Source organism: Prinia subflava, chromosome 1 (assembly GCF_021018805.1).
Source record: "Prinia subflava isolate CZ2003 ecotype Zambia chromosome 1, Cam_Psub_1.2, whole genome shotgun sequence".
In the NCBI taxonomy this organism is placed as follows: domain Eukaryota; kingdom Metazoa; phylum Chordata; class Aves; order Passeriformes; family Cisticolidae; genus Prinia; species Prinia subflava.
Genome location: NC_086247.1, coordinates 56,516,790 through 56,540,450, shown reverse-complemented (window position 1 = coordinate 56,540,450; position 23,661 = coordinate 56,516,790). Strand labels below are relative to the sequence as shown.

Here is a 23,661-nt window from a genome sequence, read left to right as displayed (position 1 = left end):
ACATTTGTAAGGATAGATCCTTACGTGTCTTTAAAATGTATCTGTCATCCTCAAAAGAACTCAAACTTTTATTTGATTTTCTAAGGATTTGCAATATTTAGAAATGTCAACTATAAAATGCAAAATTTAGAATATTAAAAATAAAATACTCTTGCAGCAAATTTACAACATAAAAAATTCAATCTATTTCCATTTTCTTTTCATGTAATTATATAACTACAATTAACAAAAATGGAAGAAAAATATGTTATTTCAACCAGAGCTGGTGGCCCAACCTACATTAAACTGATTTAACACTTCATGTTATAAAATCTTTTTCTCAGTTTCTTGGAACTCTGGGCAAACTTTATCTGTTCAGAGTTAGTTTTTCTCAGGCAGGACATTTGCTTCAGGCAGAATTAATTTCTAGAAAAATGTCATCCATATGAGTTTGGACATCTATGACTACAGAAAAAATGGACTGAATGTAGGTGGGAGTTTTTTGTTTGTTTTGTAATTGTTATGCTCCTAGTATACAGTTTCAGCATTCCTTTTCACATGCTGAGAATAATGTTTTTAAAGCAGAAGAGATTTTACACGGTGCAGTAAAGAAATGGAACATGTTGGGGCAAAGACATTTCAATAAAATATTGACAGCAGATGAGCAGGGAGAGGCCTCAAGCCAACGAAAGAAGCTGAGACAAAGCATGAAGTGGAATGTGTTATGTGCTGACAAACTTGAGACCAGAATTGAAGACTGCTCTAGAGTCTGTCTTGACAGCTTTCAGCAAAACTCGCTCCAGTCAATATCTTTGTTGTAACAGGTGGGCCAAAAATGCATATGGCATAAATACAGTTAAATGTGTGCTAAAATGAGGAGAATAATCATTCTGTGTACTGACTGGCCATAGTTCTGTCCATACAGCCTGTGGGGCTTTGCTGGCTGAGGCACCAAGATCCAGAGCTCTACCTGCAGGCCAATCCCAAACCTGTGCCATAGCAGGGGCTCTGCTATGCCCAGGCTGGCACCTGGTTTTTGCCCTTATTCAGTTTAACAAAGTCCATGTCAGCCCATTCGTCCAGCCTGTTCAGGTTGCTGAAAAGGTAGCCTGAAAGCATATCAACTGATATGACTAGCAAAAGCATATCAACTGATCCTTCCCAATTTGCTCTCTGCACAGTTGGTGCAGCTCTCTCATTTCCTCCAGGTCCCTGATAACAATACCAAGAGAGGTCCCAGTGCAGACTGCAGCAGTTCCACACTTGCTACAGACCTCCAAGTAGGTTACAACTCATTAGCACAACTTCCTGGGTCTGACTAGCTGACCAACTTTACACCATCTAGACATCTAGCTGCGCATAAATAACAATGTCCCAACTTCAAATTGAGAACATCATGGGAGAAAATGTGAAAAACCTTGCTAAAGGTCTTCTCATCACACATCACAAATGGCAATCTTACTGGTCAGGCATGATTTACACCTGGTAAATCCATGCTGCCTTTTCCAAATACTATCTTTTCCTTTACATGTCTGGAAATATATTTTAATACGATTCACTCCAGAGTTCTTCTAATAGGCTAGAGTAAGACTGCCAGAAGTTCTCCAGGTAGACCTTTGGTTGACTGCCAGAATTCTCTGTATTCTCCAGGCTGACCTTTTGGCCTTTTTTTGGACACAGGTGGAATATTTGCCTCACCATTTGGTTCCTAATATCTCATAATTTTTACTTTCATCATGCATTTTCAAGGCTTTGTAAGAATCCATATATTTCACATTATATTCTGTCTTGGAGGAAAAGAAGAGCTGAATACCACAAACATCCCTGTCCCATTAAAGAAGTTACTGAAATATCTGTTGATTTTCCTTGATCTATGCATGGTAAACTAATTAATGTGTGAGAAGGCTCCTATGACTCACCCAAAACACTAATCTCAAGGAAATCCCCCAAAGGGGGAAAGAAAGCATCAGTAGACAGAGGAGAGAGCAGACTCTAGAATCCAAAACCTGAGGGAACAATGCCAAATCAATAAGTCATTACTGAATTTTGAAGACATAGAAGGCCCTGAAGTCAGAGACAGGGTACAGATCTACTAGTCTTGCTAAAAAGGAAGATATAGGAACAAAATATTTAAGAGGATTTGGGACACAAAAAAGTTCAGGTTATTATTAAAGAGAAAAATATAGCTGGCAGTGCAATAGGAAAGGTAAAATACTAATAGAAGGGAAAAGCTTCAGTGATTCTTACACAAGCAATTGATACAGAAAGAGACATTTTCATGTGTGTGTGTATGTGTGACAGTACATACCAGGCAGAAAAAGGTGCCTTAAATTTTGCTGTACTTAAAAGGGAAAATTTCTCTTTCTGAAATAGCAGAAAAGGAAATAGAATTGCTTTGAATAGTGACAAGGCATATTAAGCCTTCTTCTAGTCTTTGTTACATAGTAGATATCTATTCTTTTTTTCTTAATATTGGAGTGTTACAGATTACTGAGAGATCCTGCAATACTTATAAGATGATAATAGAGCCCAAAATATTACATTCCTGGCACTAAAGCTACAAAGTTTTGATAGTTTTGTTTGAAACATAAATACAGGCATACCTAAGTACAAACACATGACCATCTGTAAAGGTGATTTTTTGAGTCATCTTATTGATCACTACATTAATCCTGCCTTGTTTAATATAGTCACTTATGCAACATCCATCACACACTCAGGAATATTGTCAGCACAAAATGTACATACAACAGAATTTTATTTTATTTGCTGGTGGGAATTTAATGTCTGAAAGAGACAATGAAAACACTGCCAAGTTCTTATGAGCTGCTTTTTGGTGCCCATATGAGAGACTAAGATGAACAACATGCCAGGCAAGTGAAGAAAAATAGTCTCCATGCAGGAAAAAAGGGTATTTGTTGTAAACACATTTCAATTTTCCTTTGTCTCTGGAATCATAGGACCTCCCTAGACAGCACAAAACTTCTTATAACTCCGATGTGACAGACAAATGAATTGCCTCTTCCAAACTCCCTGACTTTCACCTTCTTTCTTTAAGACAAAGTTTTTTGAGCAATTTGTAATCTCACACAGAAATCATATCCCTCTTGTGCACACCTTTCCATTAAAAAATTGACCTATTTGAAACTACTATGAGATATTGTGAAACACGCATTTTCTATTCAAATAATTTAGTGGTTTAACATAGGCGGCCAAAGCCTTTCTGCCAGTTAGGCTTTTTTTTCAAAAATCATATCTCTGTTATTGGAATGCTTTGCTTTACAAGCACTGAAGGAAATAATTTTAGCTACAACATTTTGAGGACATAGGAAATTTATAAAGATTTTAGGAAGTATAATTTTACTGGGCAAGCAAACAGAAATAGAAATGAGAGCATTTCAGGAACACAAATTTACACTAACAACTAGAAACGCCATACTATCAAATAAGCACCTCAGTATTTCTGTTGATTATGTAATTTTCAATATCAAATAGAGATGACTATTTGCTTCAATGTTCATCTTTTCAAAATGTACTGTATGCTTCCCTTCAGGATCTGAGTAAAAAGACAGAGGCAAAATGGTGAAATTCTAGCCTCCCATTGATAGAGAATTAAGTTAATGAAATTCTGAGTTCTGGATTTAATACCACTTGAGCACGAGTCATTTCTCTACTTGCTAAACACATGCAATTAAAAATATATATACCTGAGAGTATATTATCTTGTATAAAGTAAAAAATGAATTTTGCCTTGGAAACCAGATTGCTTTTTCTCAGGGATTTTTAAAACTGTGGCTTAAATTTTATCTATTACTTAAAAAACCCCCACAAAAATAAATAAGCATTTTTAAAAGGGGGAAAAGTTTCAAAGCTACTGAAAAGGCAAAACCCAAACTTATAACAATCATACTACTTTGAAATAATTTAAAACATCACTTTGCAGATTTTTAAGGTGGTTTTAAAATACTAATAGAATTGAAAAAAACCCCGAAAAAGTCCCTATTTTTTTATGAGTAGTACATTAGCTAAATCTACTTTTTAAAGCTAGGAACATTATACCAAAATTTGCTCCCTGTGGTATTATAATGGATTTGTTGACAATATTCAGTCTAATACACTGAAAATATTCTTGTTCTTCACAAAAATAAAATATCATTCTGAAACTACCTAGACCATTGATAACCTTATATCAGTAAGAGAAACATAAAAAAAGGAAACTTTTCTGTGCCATTATATATGTAAGAGCCTTACCTAGACTTTCCACAAAACAACAACAACAACCAGCAAAACAAAAAAACAAAAAACAAAACCAAAACAAAAACCCAAAAAAAAACCAAAACAAAACAAAACCAACCAACCAAATAAACAAAAAAACCCACAAAAAACCAAAACAAAAAACTAACCAAAAAAAAAAAAAAAAAAAAAAAAAAAAAAAAAAAAAAAAAAAAAAAGAGCATTTTCCCATTGTGGGATTACAGTTTGCCTAAGATTTTGTTAACGCTGAAAACAACTCAAAAAACCAAAACTTTGAAAATCAGTTTTCCTATTTCCCCCATTTGTAACTCTCTAGAACAAAATAATTAACTTCAACAATGAATAAAATCCTTAAGTGCCTGCTCAGGGAGTGAACTTGCAAGTAGATTGTTTCTGATTTCTTATCTTTGATTTCTTCCAGTAGGTGAAATAAGCCCTTTTTTGTTAAGCTATGATTGTGGCATACAACTCTCCACTACCATTAGCATGTTAACTTAGACTTTTCTCTGGTAGACATTGGTGCTATCATTTAGTGCCATTCTCTATATGTTGCTCAGTGTGGTATGTGCTAGGGAGTCTTAGCACCTGGACCAATTCTCAGTTCTCCTACTCCTCACCAATAATTCCTGCTTCATATGTCCATCACTCAACAGCCCACATATACATTTCCTAGGGTTTTTTGCTTGTTTGTTTGGTTGGTTGGTTTCTGGATTTTTTTTCTTGTATCAGTCTTTAAAACCACTTTTGCTTTTTCTCTAGACAGTCAATTTTACTCTGATTGATGAAAAGATGTGGAACAGCTACTAAGCTTACATGTTACCAAAATCTGCCAAGGTTTCCTTCTTTCTTTTAGATTTTTTTTTCATATATTATACAGGTTTCTTTTCTTTCTTTGTGGAGGGGGGATGGGGCTTGACATAGCTGTATCAGAGATATCCAAGTTCTTTACTTATTATTATTTGATAAAAGGACATAGCCTTGAAGGGCTGTCAGGTAGGATAACTAGGATTGGTACAGGCATCATCTCACTCCTGTAAAATTATACCAGGTTAGGCTTCCATCAGAGTCTCAAGGCTACACATCAGCGTTGGTCACTGCAACTTGGTTCCACTCACAGTTAAATCTTTGGTTACAAAGATTCCTTGTAAGAACAGATGAAAAGACATGCACTTGATCTGGAAATATTTTTTTTTGATATTTGGATTGCTCACCAAAATTTAATACATTTTTACAGCTATATCAAGCACTGAACTAGAATGCTAAACATCCCATAATAAGTTTTTTGACACTATTGCTCATGTAACTTGATCACTCATGAATCATCTAAATATTGCTTCAAGTAATGCACTTCCTCTCATCCTCATGGTTTTTCTTTATCCTGGTCTGGAGATAAGCCCAAAACTTTGAATTGTTTTGTGTTGGTGTAACATCTCATCTGAAAGAACACCACGTACAGAACTTCCACTTGCCTCCTTTAGTAAATGTTACATAGGAATAGCAAAGTCCATAATTATCAACACCTTGTAAATACTGTCTAGCCACATCTGGGAGGATCAACCTTCAAAAACCAAATTAATAAAATATAGAGCAGTGCACCAACCTTAAAAACAAGAGAAGAAACTGAGAAGGACTCCTCTGAAGGAACCAACAGTTAACAAATATCATGCAATATGGTCAAAAAGGCAAGAGGATCAGACGAAGCACTTGGTTTATGCCCTTACTTTGAAAAAAAATATAAATCTTCATTTGCTTGAAGCCTTATGATAATAACTTTTAACCTGAGAGTTTCACAGAAACTTGAAGTCACCTTTGTGTACGAAGATCCTAAATTTGACACTAATACAAAACTCTTTCAATTCCTTACTCCCTACCAGGTTGTGCAAGCATTGTCAGATGCCAGGGGACTGAGACACAAGAAATACTAAACGATTAGTCTGTATTAGTTTTAGTGCACATCTGTGCCAAGAGACTTGGAAACCATCCGAAAAACATCCTGATAGATTTCAGAAGTCTAACTCCGCATGTCTCTAGCTACAGCAACTGTAATTCAATTTCACTAAAGTCATGCTGCAGATTTCTAGTAAATAATTCAAGTGCAGGAAAACTACTAATATGAGAAAGCCTTTGGTGGCAGGCAAACCATAACCTAAATCCAAGCAGGATACACAGGTATAGGCTGATGATCAAGGAAATTATTTAGGGTTGTTATATGGAAAATAAAATCTCTGAACAGCACACCCAGGCTTGAAGTGGTCAGTAACCTCTGTCTAGCCAGAAAAGATCAGATAAGAGATTTCCAGTACAAACTTCTGGTCTCTCTAAAAACTTTAGCCCTTGCATGTCTATCAACCTAAATTCTTCTTTTGGAAAGAGCATTTGTTACCTAGGCAAACAACAGGAAATAATTACTAGATCACAATTTCATTATACTATCAAAATATTTTATATTATGAAACTGTTACTGTGAATGCATCTTAAAACATCTATCCTTAAAAATATTTGGGTGTTTTGTTATCATTTCAGTATCTTAGCTACGCTTATAGGTGAAAAGCTATTAAATTTCAAAAGACAATAGAAACAAAGGCTCATCTTAACTGAGATGCATTGTTTCTTAACAGTAAATGCAATTTTTCTCTTCTCTGATTACTTTCTTTGGAACTATATTTGCTTCTTTCAAAGAGGAAAGATTTTAGGAACAATTCAATACACTTTCTCTTTAGTCTACAACACTATTGACATACACTGGACTTTTTTTGTTTGCTTCTTGTACTAAAAATCTGTTCTAGTCAGGCAGCTGAAAATCTAGGATTACCTTTTATATTACATGGAAATGTAAAGGCTGTACACATATAACACATCATGGGGTCTGGTGCTCAAATTGTACATCTAAATAGATGAGATAACTCTTCCACAATTACTTCCAAATATTACTTCCAAATCACTTATTATATTTGCATCACTACAAAAATTACAATTCCACAGTAAACAAGAAAGGAGGTCCAAAAGAGATGAAAACCACAAAAATCATGAATAAAATCCTAAGTCCTCCATTCTGGGTTATATCTTATTTGAATTCTTCCAAACATGTGGCTCCCATACGAAACTGGGAGCAAAATGATTCTGCAATTCCATCTACTGAATGTTATTTCCACTGTGCAGAGTCCTGGAAATTGCCTGTGCAGAGGAAAAGGTCTGAATTTACATAAATGGGTTTCTGTTTTGCATTGCACACTACCTTCCTGTCACTTAAGTTCTAACTAGACAAAATAGAAGCAGAAGAGAGAACTATAAAATGCAATAATTTATCCTCTTATTTCTTAATAATGGCCCACATAGGACTATCTGTTGTGTAATATCACACAAGCAGTAATGTGACAGAGCAAAAAGCCAACACAGGGGCAAGGAGCAGGGATTCCAATGAGTGATGCCCAGACAGTAAAGAAACACCCTAAACCAGAAACAGCCTGACAACAACAAGAGATGATATAAAGAGCAAGAGCCATGTCAACTATCACAGCAAGAAAAGGGAAAAGGAGGTACCTATATGCTGCTTGCAGTCTGCAAAAGGAGAACAGGAGATGTTGGCTCGTTATAGATCAAAGGACCACAGACAGGATCTCAAAGCATCTGAACACCTGCCTCCAGCTCAGCTTTCAGTCATCCTATCTGCAGCTAGCAGCGGCTCCCTCACCATTGCTGAATCCAATTGCCACAGAGCAGAAGTTTTGTCATAGCTTTGAATGGAGCTGGATGTGATTTGGGCTCTTAAGAAAAGGCAGTGTGCTGCCTGGAAAGCATGAAGACCTTTGGGACTGGGGAAATGGCTGCATTAATAGAAGCACAGGCCATAAATTAAGGGAGGTGACTTTTTTTTTTTTTTCTTTTTTTTACTCTGTATTCATTAGATCACATCTATAATACTCTGCCCAGTTTTGGGACTCCAGTGAAATTGATATGACAAAGTGAGTTCAGCAGAGGGTCCCCAGGACAGTCAGAGCTGGACCACTTGCCCTGTCTGAGGAAGAGGTTGAAGGCAGTAGCTGCGCCATGCTGCAGCAGGGATGGCTTTGGGGACATCTAACTGCAGTCCCCCAGTGCCAGCAGGGAGGTTATGGAGGAGATGGAGCCAGGCTCCTCACAACTGGGCCTGGGGGGAGCAAGATGGGCAATGGGCATAGCCTGAGACCAGAGATGTTCAGGCTGCATATGAGAAGTGATGTTTCCACCACAAAGACAGTCCAGCAGTGGGACAGGCAGCCCAGGGAGGCTCTGCAATCTCCATCCTTGGAGACTCAACTGGACATTGCCCTGTGCAACCACGTTTGCTCAGACCTTGGACCTCAGAGGTGGTTCTGCTGTGAGCAGGAGCTGGACAAGAGAACTCTTCATAAGAAATAACTTGTAAGTCTAAGAAAGGGATGCTGACATACCTGCAAGCATATTTGGACCTTTGTGGGTTTGGGCAAACCCTTATGGGATTAGGCCATTCAGAGTATTTAAAATGAAACATGTTTCCATGACATTAGCATATATTGCACAAAACCAGCAATAGGAGCAGGAGATGCATGAGACTGGAGAACAGAATTTAAGGTTAAAATGTACTAAGAGGCAGGGAAAAAAGGAAAAAAAACCCCACCAAAATATTTCATGAAAGAATAGCAAATCTTAAACCACAAGATTACATGAGGAACACAATAAGGGAGAAGAGAAATCCCAAGATCAGAGGAGTGAAAGAATGGGTCATAAAAGGGAAAAAACAATTCAGAAAGAGAACAGAAGAGTTTTCCCCATCTCTGCATGTGGATTTACCCTTGGATTATGAGTTGTTATGGTAACAACACTCTCCAGGACTTTTGCCAAGGAGTGGCATATCAACCTCCATATTATGCCTCTAGGGCAGGTTCCAACTGCTATTATTTTAGAGGAGTAAGTGCTTAAGAAACTTCTTAACCAGAAGTTAAGAAAGCAAGTAAATGTTCATTCCTCTAAGCACTAAAAGGACACCACACCTATAAAAACAGTAAGAATCTTGTCTGTTAACTAAAAAAGTACATCATAAAAATAAAAAACACCAAATCTTGGCAGAATTAATGAATATATTTAAAATAAATCAGGCTAAGTATAAGGCAGTAATGTCAGGGCAAATAAGAAAACTTTGATGGGAAGAAATATGTAGATCTGATAGAAGAAGGATAACGAATAATTCCTTCTTATCCTCCAGATAAAACTGAGATTTAAAAAAAATGAACGCTTGAATTTTTCAGCATTTTTAGAAAATCAAGATGACTTTATGCAAATTTAGACTGAATACAAAATAAAATTATTTTAATTTCTCGAAATTTAAATAAAGGTAAGAGAAAGAAAAAATATTACTATATACAACTTTAAAATGGCAGTGCACTCACAAAAACCATCTACTCATCTTCCTCTGCTATAACTGGAGCAGAGGAGGGGAAAAATCCAATTAAAATAAAGCTAATGGGATTGAGACTAGGATTAGGAGAAGGGCAAAGCAGGCTCAAAATTTTAAAGGCTATAAAGAAAACTTCTCTCCATTCTTTAAGTCTTTACTATTTCTAAGTATTAGAAAAGCTGACTTTCATATGGGCTACAACCTGGGTACCCAGTTTCATGGTGTTCTGTAACCGAGCTGCTCACCATATAAACTGTTACAAACTCCTAATTTTGTCTCTGTGAAATCTAAAAAAAACTAAGGATGGAAAACAATATTCCCTCACTAGGTTTGTTGGGCCACTTTAAATGTTAAATTGGTTGACAGTGTTGGTAAATCAAACCTACCAAGGTAGAGTAAGCATATTAAAGTCATATCAGGTGCCTTCGCTAGACAAAGATGTAGGGATTTTTCCAAGCCAAGTTACTTTCTCTCAAGCCGTGCTGCTGTAATACTGGCAGCACTGAGCTGCTGCCTACCCCAGAAAATCAACCAGCCCACTGGGATTATTCTGCTTCTGGCTGGTAGCCTGGCATTTGAAAGTGATAGTTAAAATCTGATCAGTTCATGTGCACATGGACCTATTCCCTTAACAAACATTTTAATTAGGATTTTTAAATATGTACTGAAAAAATGCATTCACACTTCACGGGGTATTTGTACAAATATTCATTTACAGAACAAAAATCCCAGTTCTCCTCAATCTCATTTCCTTGCTATCCTAAGGATCCTTTGAAATACGTTTTCCAATCTAACCTTTCATTTTGAAGAGAAATTTGACTACTAGGGCTACTGTGTATGCATTAAAATAAAAGGGACAAAATACAGCCTTCTGTAAAAGTGAGTGTTAACAAAATTTATACTAATGCCTTACTACTGAAACAACACAAATTTTCTAATTTGCAACCCAGGTGCACACATGAGAAATAACATCATGCTAGAGGGAGCTGGCAGAGGAGGAAGATGATTCACAACTGAAATAAAATAGGTTTCACAATTATCCTTTCAAATTTTAACTGCAAGTTAAAAAAATGCTTTCAGTATCAAAATTACTGCTAGAGTTTGTAGGCATGCAAACAACAATTACACAGTATTTCACTATGAACATTAGATCATTAGATGAGTGTTAATGTCTTTGTGAGGCGACTAAAATACACTGGACAGTTAGAAACCGTATCCAGTTTTCACAGTTTTCACTTTTAACATTCCCAAAGTACATGATTATGTCCAGATCTGTTCTATTTTTGACCCAAAGATATTGATTAATTAAAAGGAATATGTTACTGGTCTTTGAGCAGAACGAAAAGGAGAAACATATTTTTCCAAAATTGCCTTTCACCTTTCCTCTCAATTTACTTAAATCAGCTGTCTTGCATTAGTTTCCAAAATTATCTTGTTAGATCAGCTCAATTAAAAATAAGTGTTTATTAACATAGACTAAATTTGAAAACAAATCACTTACATGCAGTAATCACTTGAATGCTGTAAGTGATGTGTATGTATAATTCTTCCTGCTAAACTGCAAGTTAAAACCCTAACCAAATCTCTCACTGCATTGACAAACTGGGTCAGGAATGTTAGAGGATACAAGTAACTGTATGCTTTCAACACACATAAATTATTATGCCTGTATCTATGCTGTACATGATGCCAGTGGCCAAGCCCCAGGTGTAATTCCTCTTCCTATCTGTTTCAATCTGTGAAAGCCTTTAATTTCAGCTGTAGCTCCCTTTAGCCAGATCTTGAAACCATGGGGGAGACTGGGGTCAGAAGCAGGTGACAAAGGCTGGCTTACCTCTAACATCACACTCACAGGGGAAAAAAATCACAGTTGAGAACAAATTCATGATGCAGATTTGAAGGACTCTCAGATGCTGAGTATCTGCTGAACTATCAAGAGGTATATTCAGAAAAAAAAAAATTACATTAGCCAGGAAAAGAGAAGAGACATCTTTGTCTCTGCATTCCTTACTCTTGGCTTTGTCACCTTATGCCAAAGGGGAGGAATACACACAAAGCACAGGACTCAGCTGGGGGCTCGGACACATTGCTGGCCATGGACAGCAGCAAGTGGTGCAAGCCCATGTGTGCACATCCACAAACACAACCACAGACATATCCACTAGCCAACAGTTTCTGGTTTGTCTCATTTTCAGAGAACCTTAATGCTTACACACCCACCACAAAAGTAGTATCATTTAGAAAAACTTTCCTCTCTGTTGATTTTCAAAGACACTGTATATACGCCTCAGTGTCTTTAAAAATAACTCCCATCCCAATACAACAATGCCAAAACTGGCATTTTGCTGCTGCTCTTAAATATAAACATATATATTATAGGCACTTCAGATATTCCTGAGGAAGTATTAATAGCACCAGACTACCTGAGATCCCTGGACACTCATCAGGAAAATGCATCAGCTAGATGAAAAACTACCAGGTACAGAGGGAAAATGAATGAGTTTAGTTTAATCTAAATTCAGCCCATGCCTGTGCATGTGTGTGTACACACTCAAAGTGGTCCAGACTTCTCTGTGAGAAAAAGGTTAAAGGGAAAAAAATGAAATAGAGAGAAACTGAGGTAAAAGAAAATTGCAAGAGTGAAGTAATTTGCAAGAGAATAAAAGGAATGATTCTAACCAGAAATGTAGCTCTTCTTTTAGGATTATTTTAAAATAGTTTTGATCTTTTACAGACTTTATGAAATGTTTTCATTTTATTTGTTTCTAAAATTAACTGAAGTTTGTTAGCTGATAATTTGAAAATTCTTTTAGCTTAATTGTCATTGGGGATAAATTAATTTTGAGTATCTGTTACGACAATTACATACAGCTACATTTTCAACTCTAATGCATTTTTAATAACCTTCATCAGCCAGTGATTTGAATTTCAAATTTCCCTCTGTGAAGAAGTAAAAATTAGATAGTTTTGTGCTAATTTTCATAATAAATTGCACTTTATTTACATTCCAAAGCTTGCCTTACTCCAAGTAACCCAAAACCTAAAATGAAACTTAGTACACATAAGCCATTGTATTTCATCTCCCCTTATTAAGAGAAAACAAATTATAGACTTGTTGGCCCTCCCTCATACACCATAACCTGCTGTTTGTACCTGTCTCCCTCCTTTTAGAGTGATAGTAGAAGGGTCCATGCCTCTTCCCATTTCCACAGCAATATGGTAAATATTCCCCAGCAAAACAGACACATAATTCAAAGTGGCTTCGAGGGAAAATGTTGTCATTATGAAAAAATAAAATCCTCACAGTACATATTTTTTTACTAATGTTATAAACTGCAGTCTAGATAATTAGGTCTTTAACTTTCATCATGAACTTTTATTATTTATGTAGCATACCTACTTTCTGCACTTGAATAGTGAAAATAGATGCACAAAATATTGGAAAAATACAAATGTAGAATCAAGTGCTGAAGGCTAGGAAAGGAAGACCTCAATATTACTTTTGACTGTTAGTTCCATAGGCCTAGTTTACAATTTTTCTTTTGTTTATGGCAGTGAGCCCCACTGTGTCTGATTTATGGCCTCCCTACCCTGTATCTTATGACAAATAAATAACTTTATGTTTATTGGCACCTATTCTACACATATTATGATACACATGGTCATAAAGATATGATTGCATTTGATTTTCCCTAACTATTTTTCACCATGGTCAGAATAAATGATGAATAACATTCTGCTAAGTAGAGGCTTTATAAATTTGTTTGACTGTCATAAATTCACAATGTTTTTCTGACTTCATGGTACGAGCTGACTTCTCAAGGTTCTTCTGTACTGGTCATCACACAAGTATATTTCACACAGAAGGTTTCAAAATTTTAGTTTCTTTTACACCTTCCCTGCTTCTGAGAAATGTAGATTATATTGGCAGGGAAGAAACAAGAAATTTCATGGTGAAAACACAAGAAAGTCAAAAAAATGTCCTTTAAATTTTTGATTTGAATTTAAGATATCCAGATTTCTCTTTTCACTTGCGTTAAAAAGGGGAGTTTGGTTAGTGAAAATCTCCACAGCAAGGCCAGCTGTTTTATACTCTAGCTCAATTCTTTCTTTATTTCCCCCCTAAGGAGCGATAAGGACCTGCTTCAGAGGCCTCAATTCCAGTCTCTCTCCTCCTAAGTGCCTATCCCCCAGCTTCATTAGGGTTCCTGCTACTGAAACCCTCTCTTCCAAACACATGCTCTTCTTATTTTGGAACTGGCCTCTCCTGGGCCATGTCTGAGAAGTGAATATCTCCCAGCTGCTGGAACAAATGAGGTAGTGTTATTGGAGAGCAATTTACTTGGGTGTAAAAACCTGAACAATCTCTCCCAGCTTTCTGTTAATGTGCACCTGTCCTGCTGCACAGACTTTTTTTACCAGGTATAGTTGAGCTGAAGTGACAGACCATGTCCATGCTCTTTGATTGCTTGCTCACCTCCCTCTCATTGTTGGGATTGTTATCTTTGCACCACTCTCCCTGGCTTTGTGCAGTCAATTAAAATAGATTTATTTTTTTTTAGTAATACATATTTTCTTCAAAATCTCCCCATCCCATTCTTTGTTTCAGCATTTCCCATAGCAATTATTTGAGCAGCCAGCTTTCCATCGACCTTGGTGTTTCTCACAGCTATCCAAAGGATAAGGTGCTTTATAGAGTGCTAGAACATTTATTCCTTTATTTTTCTCTCATGCTCTAACATTTGGTCTACTTTTTCTCTTAAGTTTTAAGTCAACAATTTTCCTTTCCATGGGACCAAGTGTCAGAGGATATACATACAGACAATGGCTCCATGATCTGACCTCAAACACCTGCCCCTGAACTGGTCTATAAAAATGATAAGTAGTTCTTACAATGAATACCAGTCTTTAGCCCTGAATGAACTGGGGGAAAACATATTCCATTACTCAGGAGAGAAAATTATCTGAATTTCCATCATTTTGAAAGCTTTACAGATTACATGAAATATTTTAGCTGTCAAAGTCAGAAGTGCTTCCAAAAATATGCGCAAAATTCAGATTTGCAAGGCTTTGAACTTTGTCAAAACATGGATAGATTTCCATGGCAAAAGCAGAATACACATAACTGACAGATAGACCATTATATCCTCTACTGTAAAACAATAACACTAGAGCAGTTCAAAGAAAAGTTCTCCTGAGACTGTTTTAAGAGACACTAGGAAGATTAAATATACTTTTTCCACCAGTGAAATATACTCAAGAGAGGGCAAGACCAGTTTGACACAGTACATGCAGCACAGAGATATACCAAGAGCTATAGTAGGGACTTTAGTGACATAAACTTCACAGTTCACAGAAAAGTCTGTGTTGGATGGAAACCCTGGAGATCATCTGGTCCACCTTGAAAGCAGGCTCCTCAATTAGGTTACAAAAGGCCTTGCCAAGCTAGGTCTTCAAGCTTTCCAGTGAGGAAATACTGACCTCTCTGCTTAGCCTGTTCTCAGGTTTAGTTGTTCTAAACATCAGTTGGCTATTCTTTTCCTATTCCTTGTATCAAGGAACTTCCCCTGAAGCAACCTCTGCCCACTGCCTCTTGTTTTTCCCCTGAGGATACTTGAGAACACTTCAGCCATCTTAACAAAATTGGAAAGCTGTGATTAGTTGCCCCCAGGCCTTCTTTCCTCACTAATGCAAACCTAGTTCCTTCAGTCTTGCCTCAAGTTCTCCAACCTCCAACTTCCTCACTGACTCTCTCTGGAGTTTTTTTTCTCCTGTCTTGATTGAATAGAGCAGTGAGGGGACCAGAATTAGACACAATATTACAGGTCTGGCTGAGTATGGAGAAGCCTTCCAGGCTGACTCCTCCTCCTGCTGCTGCCCATGTTCCTGCTGAGGTTTTCCAGGACATGGTTTGCCTTCATTGCTGCCACACAGCTGGCTCAGCTCAACTCACTGCCCAGTGGGATCCTCGGGGCCTTTGCAGCAGAGCTGCACTCCAGATATTGAGTTCCCAGCCTCTTTTATTGCTTTGGTTATCAGGCCAAATAAGGTGCAAGATTTCTGGTTTAGCTTTCTACAGGTCATGGAGCCTCCAGTCCTGGAGATATTCAGTACACAACTGGACATGCCATGAGCAATGTGGTCTGACTGGTGCTGCTCTGAGCAGGGAATTGAACTAGATGGGCTCCAGAGGTTCTGAATTGTTCTGCGGTTCAATGACGTTTTGGAAGTTTTACTTTATTTTTTTTTTTCCTCTTCCTGCTGAAATGTTTAAACACTGCTCCTCTATTCAGTATTATTTTTTTCCAAGAATAAGGTTTGGTCTTCCAGCTTCTTTTAATACTTAATATAATGAGAGTAGATTGTTCCATTTAAACAGCTGATTTGTAAGAACAGAGTGTCCTTTTTGCTGCCAAACTAGACACACACTCAACTACTACTATGACTTTACTCTACTAAAGTGTACATGGATGTTCATGTAAGAACCACCAATAACAGGTCTTGGTGTTGCTTTATGTTATAAGTAAAGACTATCTTTAATTTTCCTACTGTTATTTCCCTCCTTGATACTTAGATTGAGCCACTGATGCCACTTGAGGAACTCAATACCCCACATTGACACTGCTTCATTATTTAACCCATGAATTTACACTTCAAATTAATACCTAGTGACTTAAAGGTTTAGATGGATGAATGGATACAGGAAGACTCATAGGATCACTTTTGAATTTTAAGTCCATATTTGTAGGACTTCAAAGTTCTGTCCGCATGCTCAACTTGTAGATTTCTTCATTACATTGTTAAGGAAAGAAGATGTTATTGCCTTGATACAATCTTTGTTGAAAAAGATTTTGTTTTATTAGTTTGTATGCTGCCCTTTGATGTGCTCAGACTCTATTAACAGCTTTATTACCAGCACAGCTCCAATTATTCCTGCAATTTGCTTTCTGGTACATGGAATGCTTGCTTTGAACAACCATGTTGTTCAAATACTTCTATATTTTAAGAGGCATCTGATAATTACTGCAAATCTTTTTGTTTGGTGACAGAAATGTAGCTACTTTGCTAACAGTTATTCATTTAAATAGGTTTAATTTTAATTTCATTGGCTGAGTAATAGCGTGGAAGCAATGTCCTTCATAACCTTCCCATACCAGCCACATGATTTTGCCACAAGATATTACTTGAAAGTGCTGTAAACAAATATTTGAAGATAATTACATGTCAAAATGAGGAAAAATAAGGATATAATTTTCAGGAAGATTTAGTTATCTCTGCTTTGGAAGACTTGGCAAAATAGGGATGTAAAAACCACACAAAGTACATTTGGGAACCTCTTTCAACCTCAAAGAACAAAGAATTATAAAAAAAATCTTAAATTCCTAATTATTTGCAGATAAAAACTTGAAATATATTATTCAAAATTAACGTAGTCACACATATACACTCATTGGGTTCACTGGAAAATACTACGTTGAGATTACTATTTTGAATTTTTTTGAAAGAAGTTCTGAGGAAAAAAAATCATACTTATTAAGAAGAGAAGGCGGAAAGGAAAAAGTGTTCGAAATCTGGGATGGTTTTAAAAGCAAACATCTGTGAATTTGATCAGATCTTCATAAGGTATTCCTATTTAGCTTTCCTCACATATGAATTTTTTAGTGAATCTAACCAGATGAGAAAATAAAGATTTATTGAGGAACTATAGATCAACCAACAAATAGTAGAAGCAGAATGGTCAGCAGAGCAAAAACAGGCAGCTTTTAATTTGAGTTTTTTAAAAACAGACAGCATAACAATTATACCAAGAAAAAAGAAAAAACCTGCAGAAGGGGAATTCAAATAATATTTAAATTTAGAGGCAAATCAAGTGTTTTAATATATCTTATCTGAAAAAAAGGACAAGAATTAGGCCTAACATTACATTTACATTTTGGTGGCTGTCCACTTTTCTTTTTAAGAACACCTTTGCATCTGAGAAATAATGCAGTATCCTGAGAAATAATAGTAACATGCCAGATTACAGAAGTCCATAAGGAAATGTGCACAACTTCTGCTTTGTAGTGAACATGAGCAACATAAGAATCTGAAATTCTCCGCAGTAAAGCAGAACTCTTGGACTAAACTAGAATAAACAGTAGGCTAGTTCACATTTCTTTAAAAACAAGCATCTTTATTTAGGCAGCTTGGCAATGGCTAGAGAACATGAAGGAAAACAACAAACCAGAAAAAACCCAAAGGCAACTAAGTGGAAACAACGAGAAAGAAGTTCTTATGATTATGGTTATGATAATACTACCATATAGAAGTATTTGCATTTGTCATTTCAGGGCTTTAATTACATTTGAGAATTGTGGGAGCTAGCACATATATGACCATGGCAAAATTCAGTGGTTTTCAAAGTTACCACAAATTCATTTATCCTCAATAAGCACCTCACGGTTTAAAGTCATCTCAGTTAGAGACTAGGAACTCTGCTGTAGAAGAACAAATATCTTATTGTTCCTGCATACTGTGTGCTACTGCACAAAGAGAACCTGTCCCCTCCTTCCTCTTCTCACACAGGACTATCTGGGTGTGCATTTGTGTGCACACGTGCCAAGAGGTGTTCAAGAAGCTGCTGCAGCAGATACAAGGTCTTGCCATAAATCACCGGGATTGAATTCCACAAGTTTCTTCAGGACGATCAAGCTATGAAATAAAATTGTAAAGTATCTACCATTGTGTGGCCCTGGTCAAAAATTAAATCCAGTAAACTACAGTTAGAAGGCTACTGCTGTTCTTTTTCTTGATTATTATCTATTTTTGTGGACACATTATATAATCTGCTTAACACCATCTGTCCCATATACGATTTTGACTATCAGAAGTCATTGCTAAAATGTTTTGCAATTTATTTCCTTTTGCATTTGCAGATTTATATAAAGCACATCATAATCGAACATAATGACAGGAAAAACAAATAACATAGATCTTAAACTCTTATCCTACTTTAATCTTGCTAACTTAGAGATAGCTGTTGTTTATGCAACCTTAACAAAACCATCTCTCAGATTGGGGGGATTAAGTCAGTAAGTTTTGATCTCTGTGCCAGATGTCCGCTATTTATTTATTTGAAGGGTAAGCACACTAGCACTGATAGATTGATTCAAGCTTGTCTTGCTCTAAGACAGCTCCATCTTGTCAGGGACAGACCCAGTTCCCAACACCTTCACTTCATGAGAAGGCTATTTAATTTATAAGTGAACAGGAAGCATGCATGAATGGAACTGGAAACTTTACAGGGAATGGAAAAATCCTTATTTGTTGATTCCCATTTTGGTATTTATGGACTATCACTAATATGATCCAGTTTATAACACAAAGATGCGTCTACAGAACCCCTACTCGCACCCTCCATACTGTGGAGAAAAGCATGTCCCTTTTCTTCACAGTACATCCCAATGCAAAAATGCTTATGTTTACTCTCTTTCTTGCACATTTGCATCATATTCTGGGGTCTTTGGCAACATTTTTGATCCTGATGGGTCAGAATCTATTTTGGTTAGTTGCTCTTCAAGCTCAGCGTTGCTCTTTCTAATTCCGCTTTAACAATTATTGGCCACCAGTGTAATGCTTTTCCGAGATCATTTGGATTTGACCTCTCGTTTCTAGTAACCTTCATGTTCCTACTGAACCGTGTTGACTTTCTTTAATGCTCCTGAAAGCCTCTTCCAATAGGTTACAGGCACTGGTATTGCCTGATCCGTATGTCTCCAAAGCATGAAAAATTCACTTTTTATATACTTTATATCTTCTACTACAGAAATAAGAAATCTTGTTTATCTTTTAAAGCTGTGGTGTCTGGTTTTGGTCTTTTCTGCCTGTGCAGGGGTGGCTTCCAAAAACATATCCACCCCTGGCATGGATGCAGGGCTATTTCTACTTTATCCCCTCTTTGGAGGGAGCAATGGGAGTCAGCACAGCTGTTCTGCACAACCTCCAAAATGAATGTTCAAGGCAAAACAGAACTGCTAAGCTATAAACTTACCTGAGCTAGAGTGCAATGGTCTAAATTTACAGTAATGAGAAGTTTTAATTTGATACCAGAAACTGCAAGGAAGAGATGAGGTCACATTTTGGCTAATGAATGTAATATGTACTGTTGCTGTTAGGAGGCACTTGTCTAGGACTAATGCCATTACTGTTATTTATGGTAAGAAAATTAGTAGTGAAAAAGACCAAAACCAAAGCAATGCACAACAGCAATTTACAGAATTACAGAATAGCAAATAAGCCCATACATAGCCTGCATACTGTGGGGGGAGGGGAATCAATTTTCTAAAGAGAACAGCTTTTTTACTCGTTAATGTCTATTTATTTAGTACATGTAAACCAGAAAATCCCTACTTTTAATTATCTCAGCTTTACCAGTTAGTGTTACCTGTTCTGTTTTTTTCCCTTTGCTTAGCCCCTTCTATAAATCACGTTTCCCAGGACACAAGTTTATTACATAAGTATAGGAAATCTACAATCATTTTGGCAAATTACTTTAAAGAGGAATTTCATTTGAGCCTCATTTTAAGCTCAAACATAGAAAAGTGGAAACCTTGATGAGTTACTTATATCGAGATACTATTTGTGATCCTGAATATTGATTTGAACACAGATAAATCAAAGATATTAAATTTTGGTATATTTCCACTTGAGATATAAAATTTTCTTTTGTATCTCTGAATAAATAAAGCTAAAAAAAATTGCACATTACAATCGAACTCTGTGCTACTCCTAGGCCTTCTCCCAAGGTAACTTAGACTGATCTAAAAGTCTGAAGGACATAAGTTGCTAGAGAAACACAGTGCATTCTGAGTACCCCTCTACACCAGCCTCTTCTAATACGTACAAAGAAAGTTGTATAGGAAAAAGGATCTCAGGATCGACATATATAGTCTGATAAGAATATTAGCAAGAAAACAGAGCCTTTTGTCCCTTTATGCATGTTGTCCTTTCATAAGGAGTCAGGCGTGCAACTTATATTTTAATCTTTCTTTAAAAGTACCAAGTCTCGGCTCTTCAATATTTAATACCTTTTTTCATTGATTCTCAGTGTTCAGAGTTAATATTCAACTTTTCATACCATATGCCCCCTTTCAATTTTCTGAGTGAGAAAGGAAATGGAGAATTTCAAGACAGAGCTAACAGTTTGCAATAACTAGAGATAAATATGCATTTTGAACAACTTAAAAATATCATGAACCAATAAACAGCTCTAGGAAAAAAAAAAAAAGAAAGAAAATCAGGGTATTTTCCTCCAACAGCAGCAATCAAATAACTATATTTGATCCTATAACAACCTGCACTGTTCCCTCAATAGTCATGCTTGATGACTATTCACAACTCATGCACATCTACTTCACCACTATTTTATTTATCAGAGTAGAGGCAACTGAGGAGAATAATCACTATGAAATAATAAAATATCCTTGGGAAAAAAATCAAACCAGAGAGTAAGTTTCTGGGTTTCTATTTTGTGATAATATACCTTCAGAAGTGATTTCATGGCTTTATTTGGAAAATGGATATAATCCAAGTGGACAGATACATTTCCTCTTTCTCTACAGCCAGAAGCACATTATCTTTTTTAAATGGGAAAGAATATCCATTTCTTTCTCTTTTCTTCCTATCCTCACAAAAGGGAAAAGAGGGGAAAAGACAGGTGGCAAAGACTAAAACCCTTCCTTTCCATTTGCAAAGGGTGACTCTTCCATCAATATTACAACACGCAGCTGCATCTGTGTCTACGATATTTTCTTAGCTTCTCAAACAATTTCTGCCTCTCATTTTTCTGCAATGATGACAGTTGACAAGCAACATATAAAGTCTTTCTGAGTCCTTTAACACATTAAGTATGCTACAGGAATAAAAGGCTCAAAAAAGAATTAGAAGATAACAACACAAAAACTTCCCCAAAGCCTTGCAAAATAACTGTGGTCACATCATAAGCTCATGTTGGAGCAGGCTCCTGGCCTGTGGACACATGGAGAGAGGAGCTCATGCTGGACATGATTTGCTGGCAAGATTTGTGTCCCCACAGGGGACTCATGGTAGAGCAGCCTGGCTACTGGAACTTGAAGGCAAATTTTTAGTTTTATGGTAAAAACATCACATCTGCCTTCAACAGATCTATGCTTACGTTCACACTTTTTCACTGCTTGCTGCGTGGCCCTGGGTTAAGTCATCTTTGTGTTTCAACTTGATAGGTTTAATGGAATATCTAACGTTGATATGTCAAAAAGCTAACTGTGACTTGATGGAAGACAATAGTACAAACACAGATCCCTGCCCTGTTTTAGCATTAGGCCACATGAAGTCTACTCACAGACTGATAACAGTAACTTACGAGACAGAAAGAAGAACTCATGCTCAAATATCTTGTTTCCCATCACAGAAGTGTGAATGATAGAGAAAGCAGAGAGTATCTCATTCAGTGAGTCCTGATTATTTATTGCTAAAACCCCTTTTTGTTAAAAGAGCTTGTAAATCTCGAGTTCTGGGAAAACCTTACACCTTTGAAGAGTGTCACCATTACAACTGAGGCATTTAGCATTTTCAGAATTTGCTTAATTCTTAGCTAAAAACCACTGATTAAACATTTGAATAGGCAGCCAATTTTACACATTTCCAACCCACGAGTGTTTGACTAAAAAACCTTCATTCTGTTGCTTTACATACATTGAGGGGTTTGTGCTCATCTGGAAAGAAAACAGTGTGACATCTCCTGCATCCCTGAGACTTACGGATGTTTTACTCCACTTTTATTGCCAGGATTAGGTTTACTCTTCCCAAGGAAGAGTGGTAAACAGGCAATGTTTCACTTCACAAGAAAGGCATGACTTACCTTGTGAAAGTTCCTGAAATATGCTGCCTTCTCATCTGGAAATTTTTCTAGCCTCCTGGGTCCTTTACTGGAAGCCTTCTTGAAAACCAACCAACAACGCCTAAAAATCTGTGAACAAAATTAATAGATTCTATTAGTCTTTCTTTAAAGGTGGACAGTATTACAAATGTATTCAGTTACAGAACTGAAGAAATTACAGAACTTAAGAAGAAATTTTAAAAGGATGGTGTTTTACTTTAAGAGTCTGGAAAATCCTGGGAGCATCAATTCTTTCTATACAAGTATACCAATTTGTCAATTTATATATATTGGTTTCCAATCCTTTGTAAACATTTTTGCTTTGGTTTCTGTCATTACTGCCAAAATTTACAATTCCTGAGATGCAAGTAAATCCATGAACTTTGAATATAAAAAGCATTGTAAGACTGCCATTAGAGAAATTTCTTTCAGAAATCACTCCACACATTTCTAGCTTTCACATTTGTCTGTCCTCTGTTTCTTTGAGAGGATTCACACCACTGAGAAACATTCATTGCAGCTTTTAACAGAACACAGTAATCACCTTTAGCATCATTGTGCACACAGAAAACACAAGGTTGAAGTAAGAACTAATATGACCATTTCTGGACAATAACATCTAGTTCTGTCAATTCAATGCCAAACTTTCTAAGGAAAAAGTATGCAGATCAGTAAACTTTGAGAACATGTAGTGAAAAATAAAATCCTACCAAAAATTTTAAAAAGAAACACACTAGATTTTGCTTTAAAAGTATTTTTAAAAAACAAAAGGACTTTATTAGACTACCTACCAAGCATTCTGATCATATTGGCATAACCAGAATTTTAAAACAAGAACTGAATTATCAAATAATCATACATTTGCAGTTCAAAGAGAAGCTGATTAATGATAATCCTCTAGACTATATTATGCAAGTAAGAGATTAGATATCAATCTAGTTTTATAATCTATGACAGCAGTTTACTTCATTCCTCTCTCCAGTAATTGGACAGCTCTATAAACAATACCATATGTAATTTTACATTATTAATTCAAGGATATATTGAAAAAAGTCCCAAACCCACTACTACTTGATGATTCCACTGGCCATACATGCCTTAATTCAGTACAAATTCTACC

General features: G+C 36.4%; 1 protein-coding gene across 1 annotated transcript in view; it reads right to left on the bottom strand.

The window, feature by feature from the left end:
* The window catches only part of DOK6 (docking protein 6), a 239,593-nt gene that overhangs the window by 122,626 nt on the left and 93,306 nt on the right, over positions 1-23,661 (bottom strand). The window contains exon 2 of the mRNA XM_063397353.1: positions 22,524-22,631. Within this exon, the coding sequence (XP_063253423.1) occupies positions 22,524-22,631 (108 nt within the window). The remainder of the gene's footprint in view (positions 1-22,523; positions 22,632-23,661) is intronic.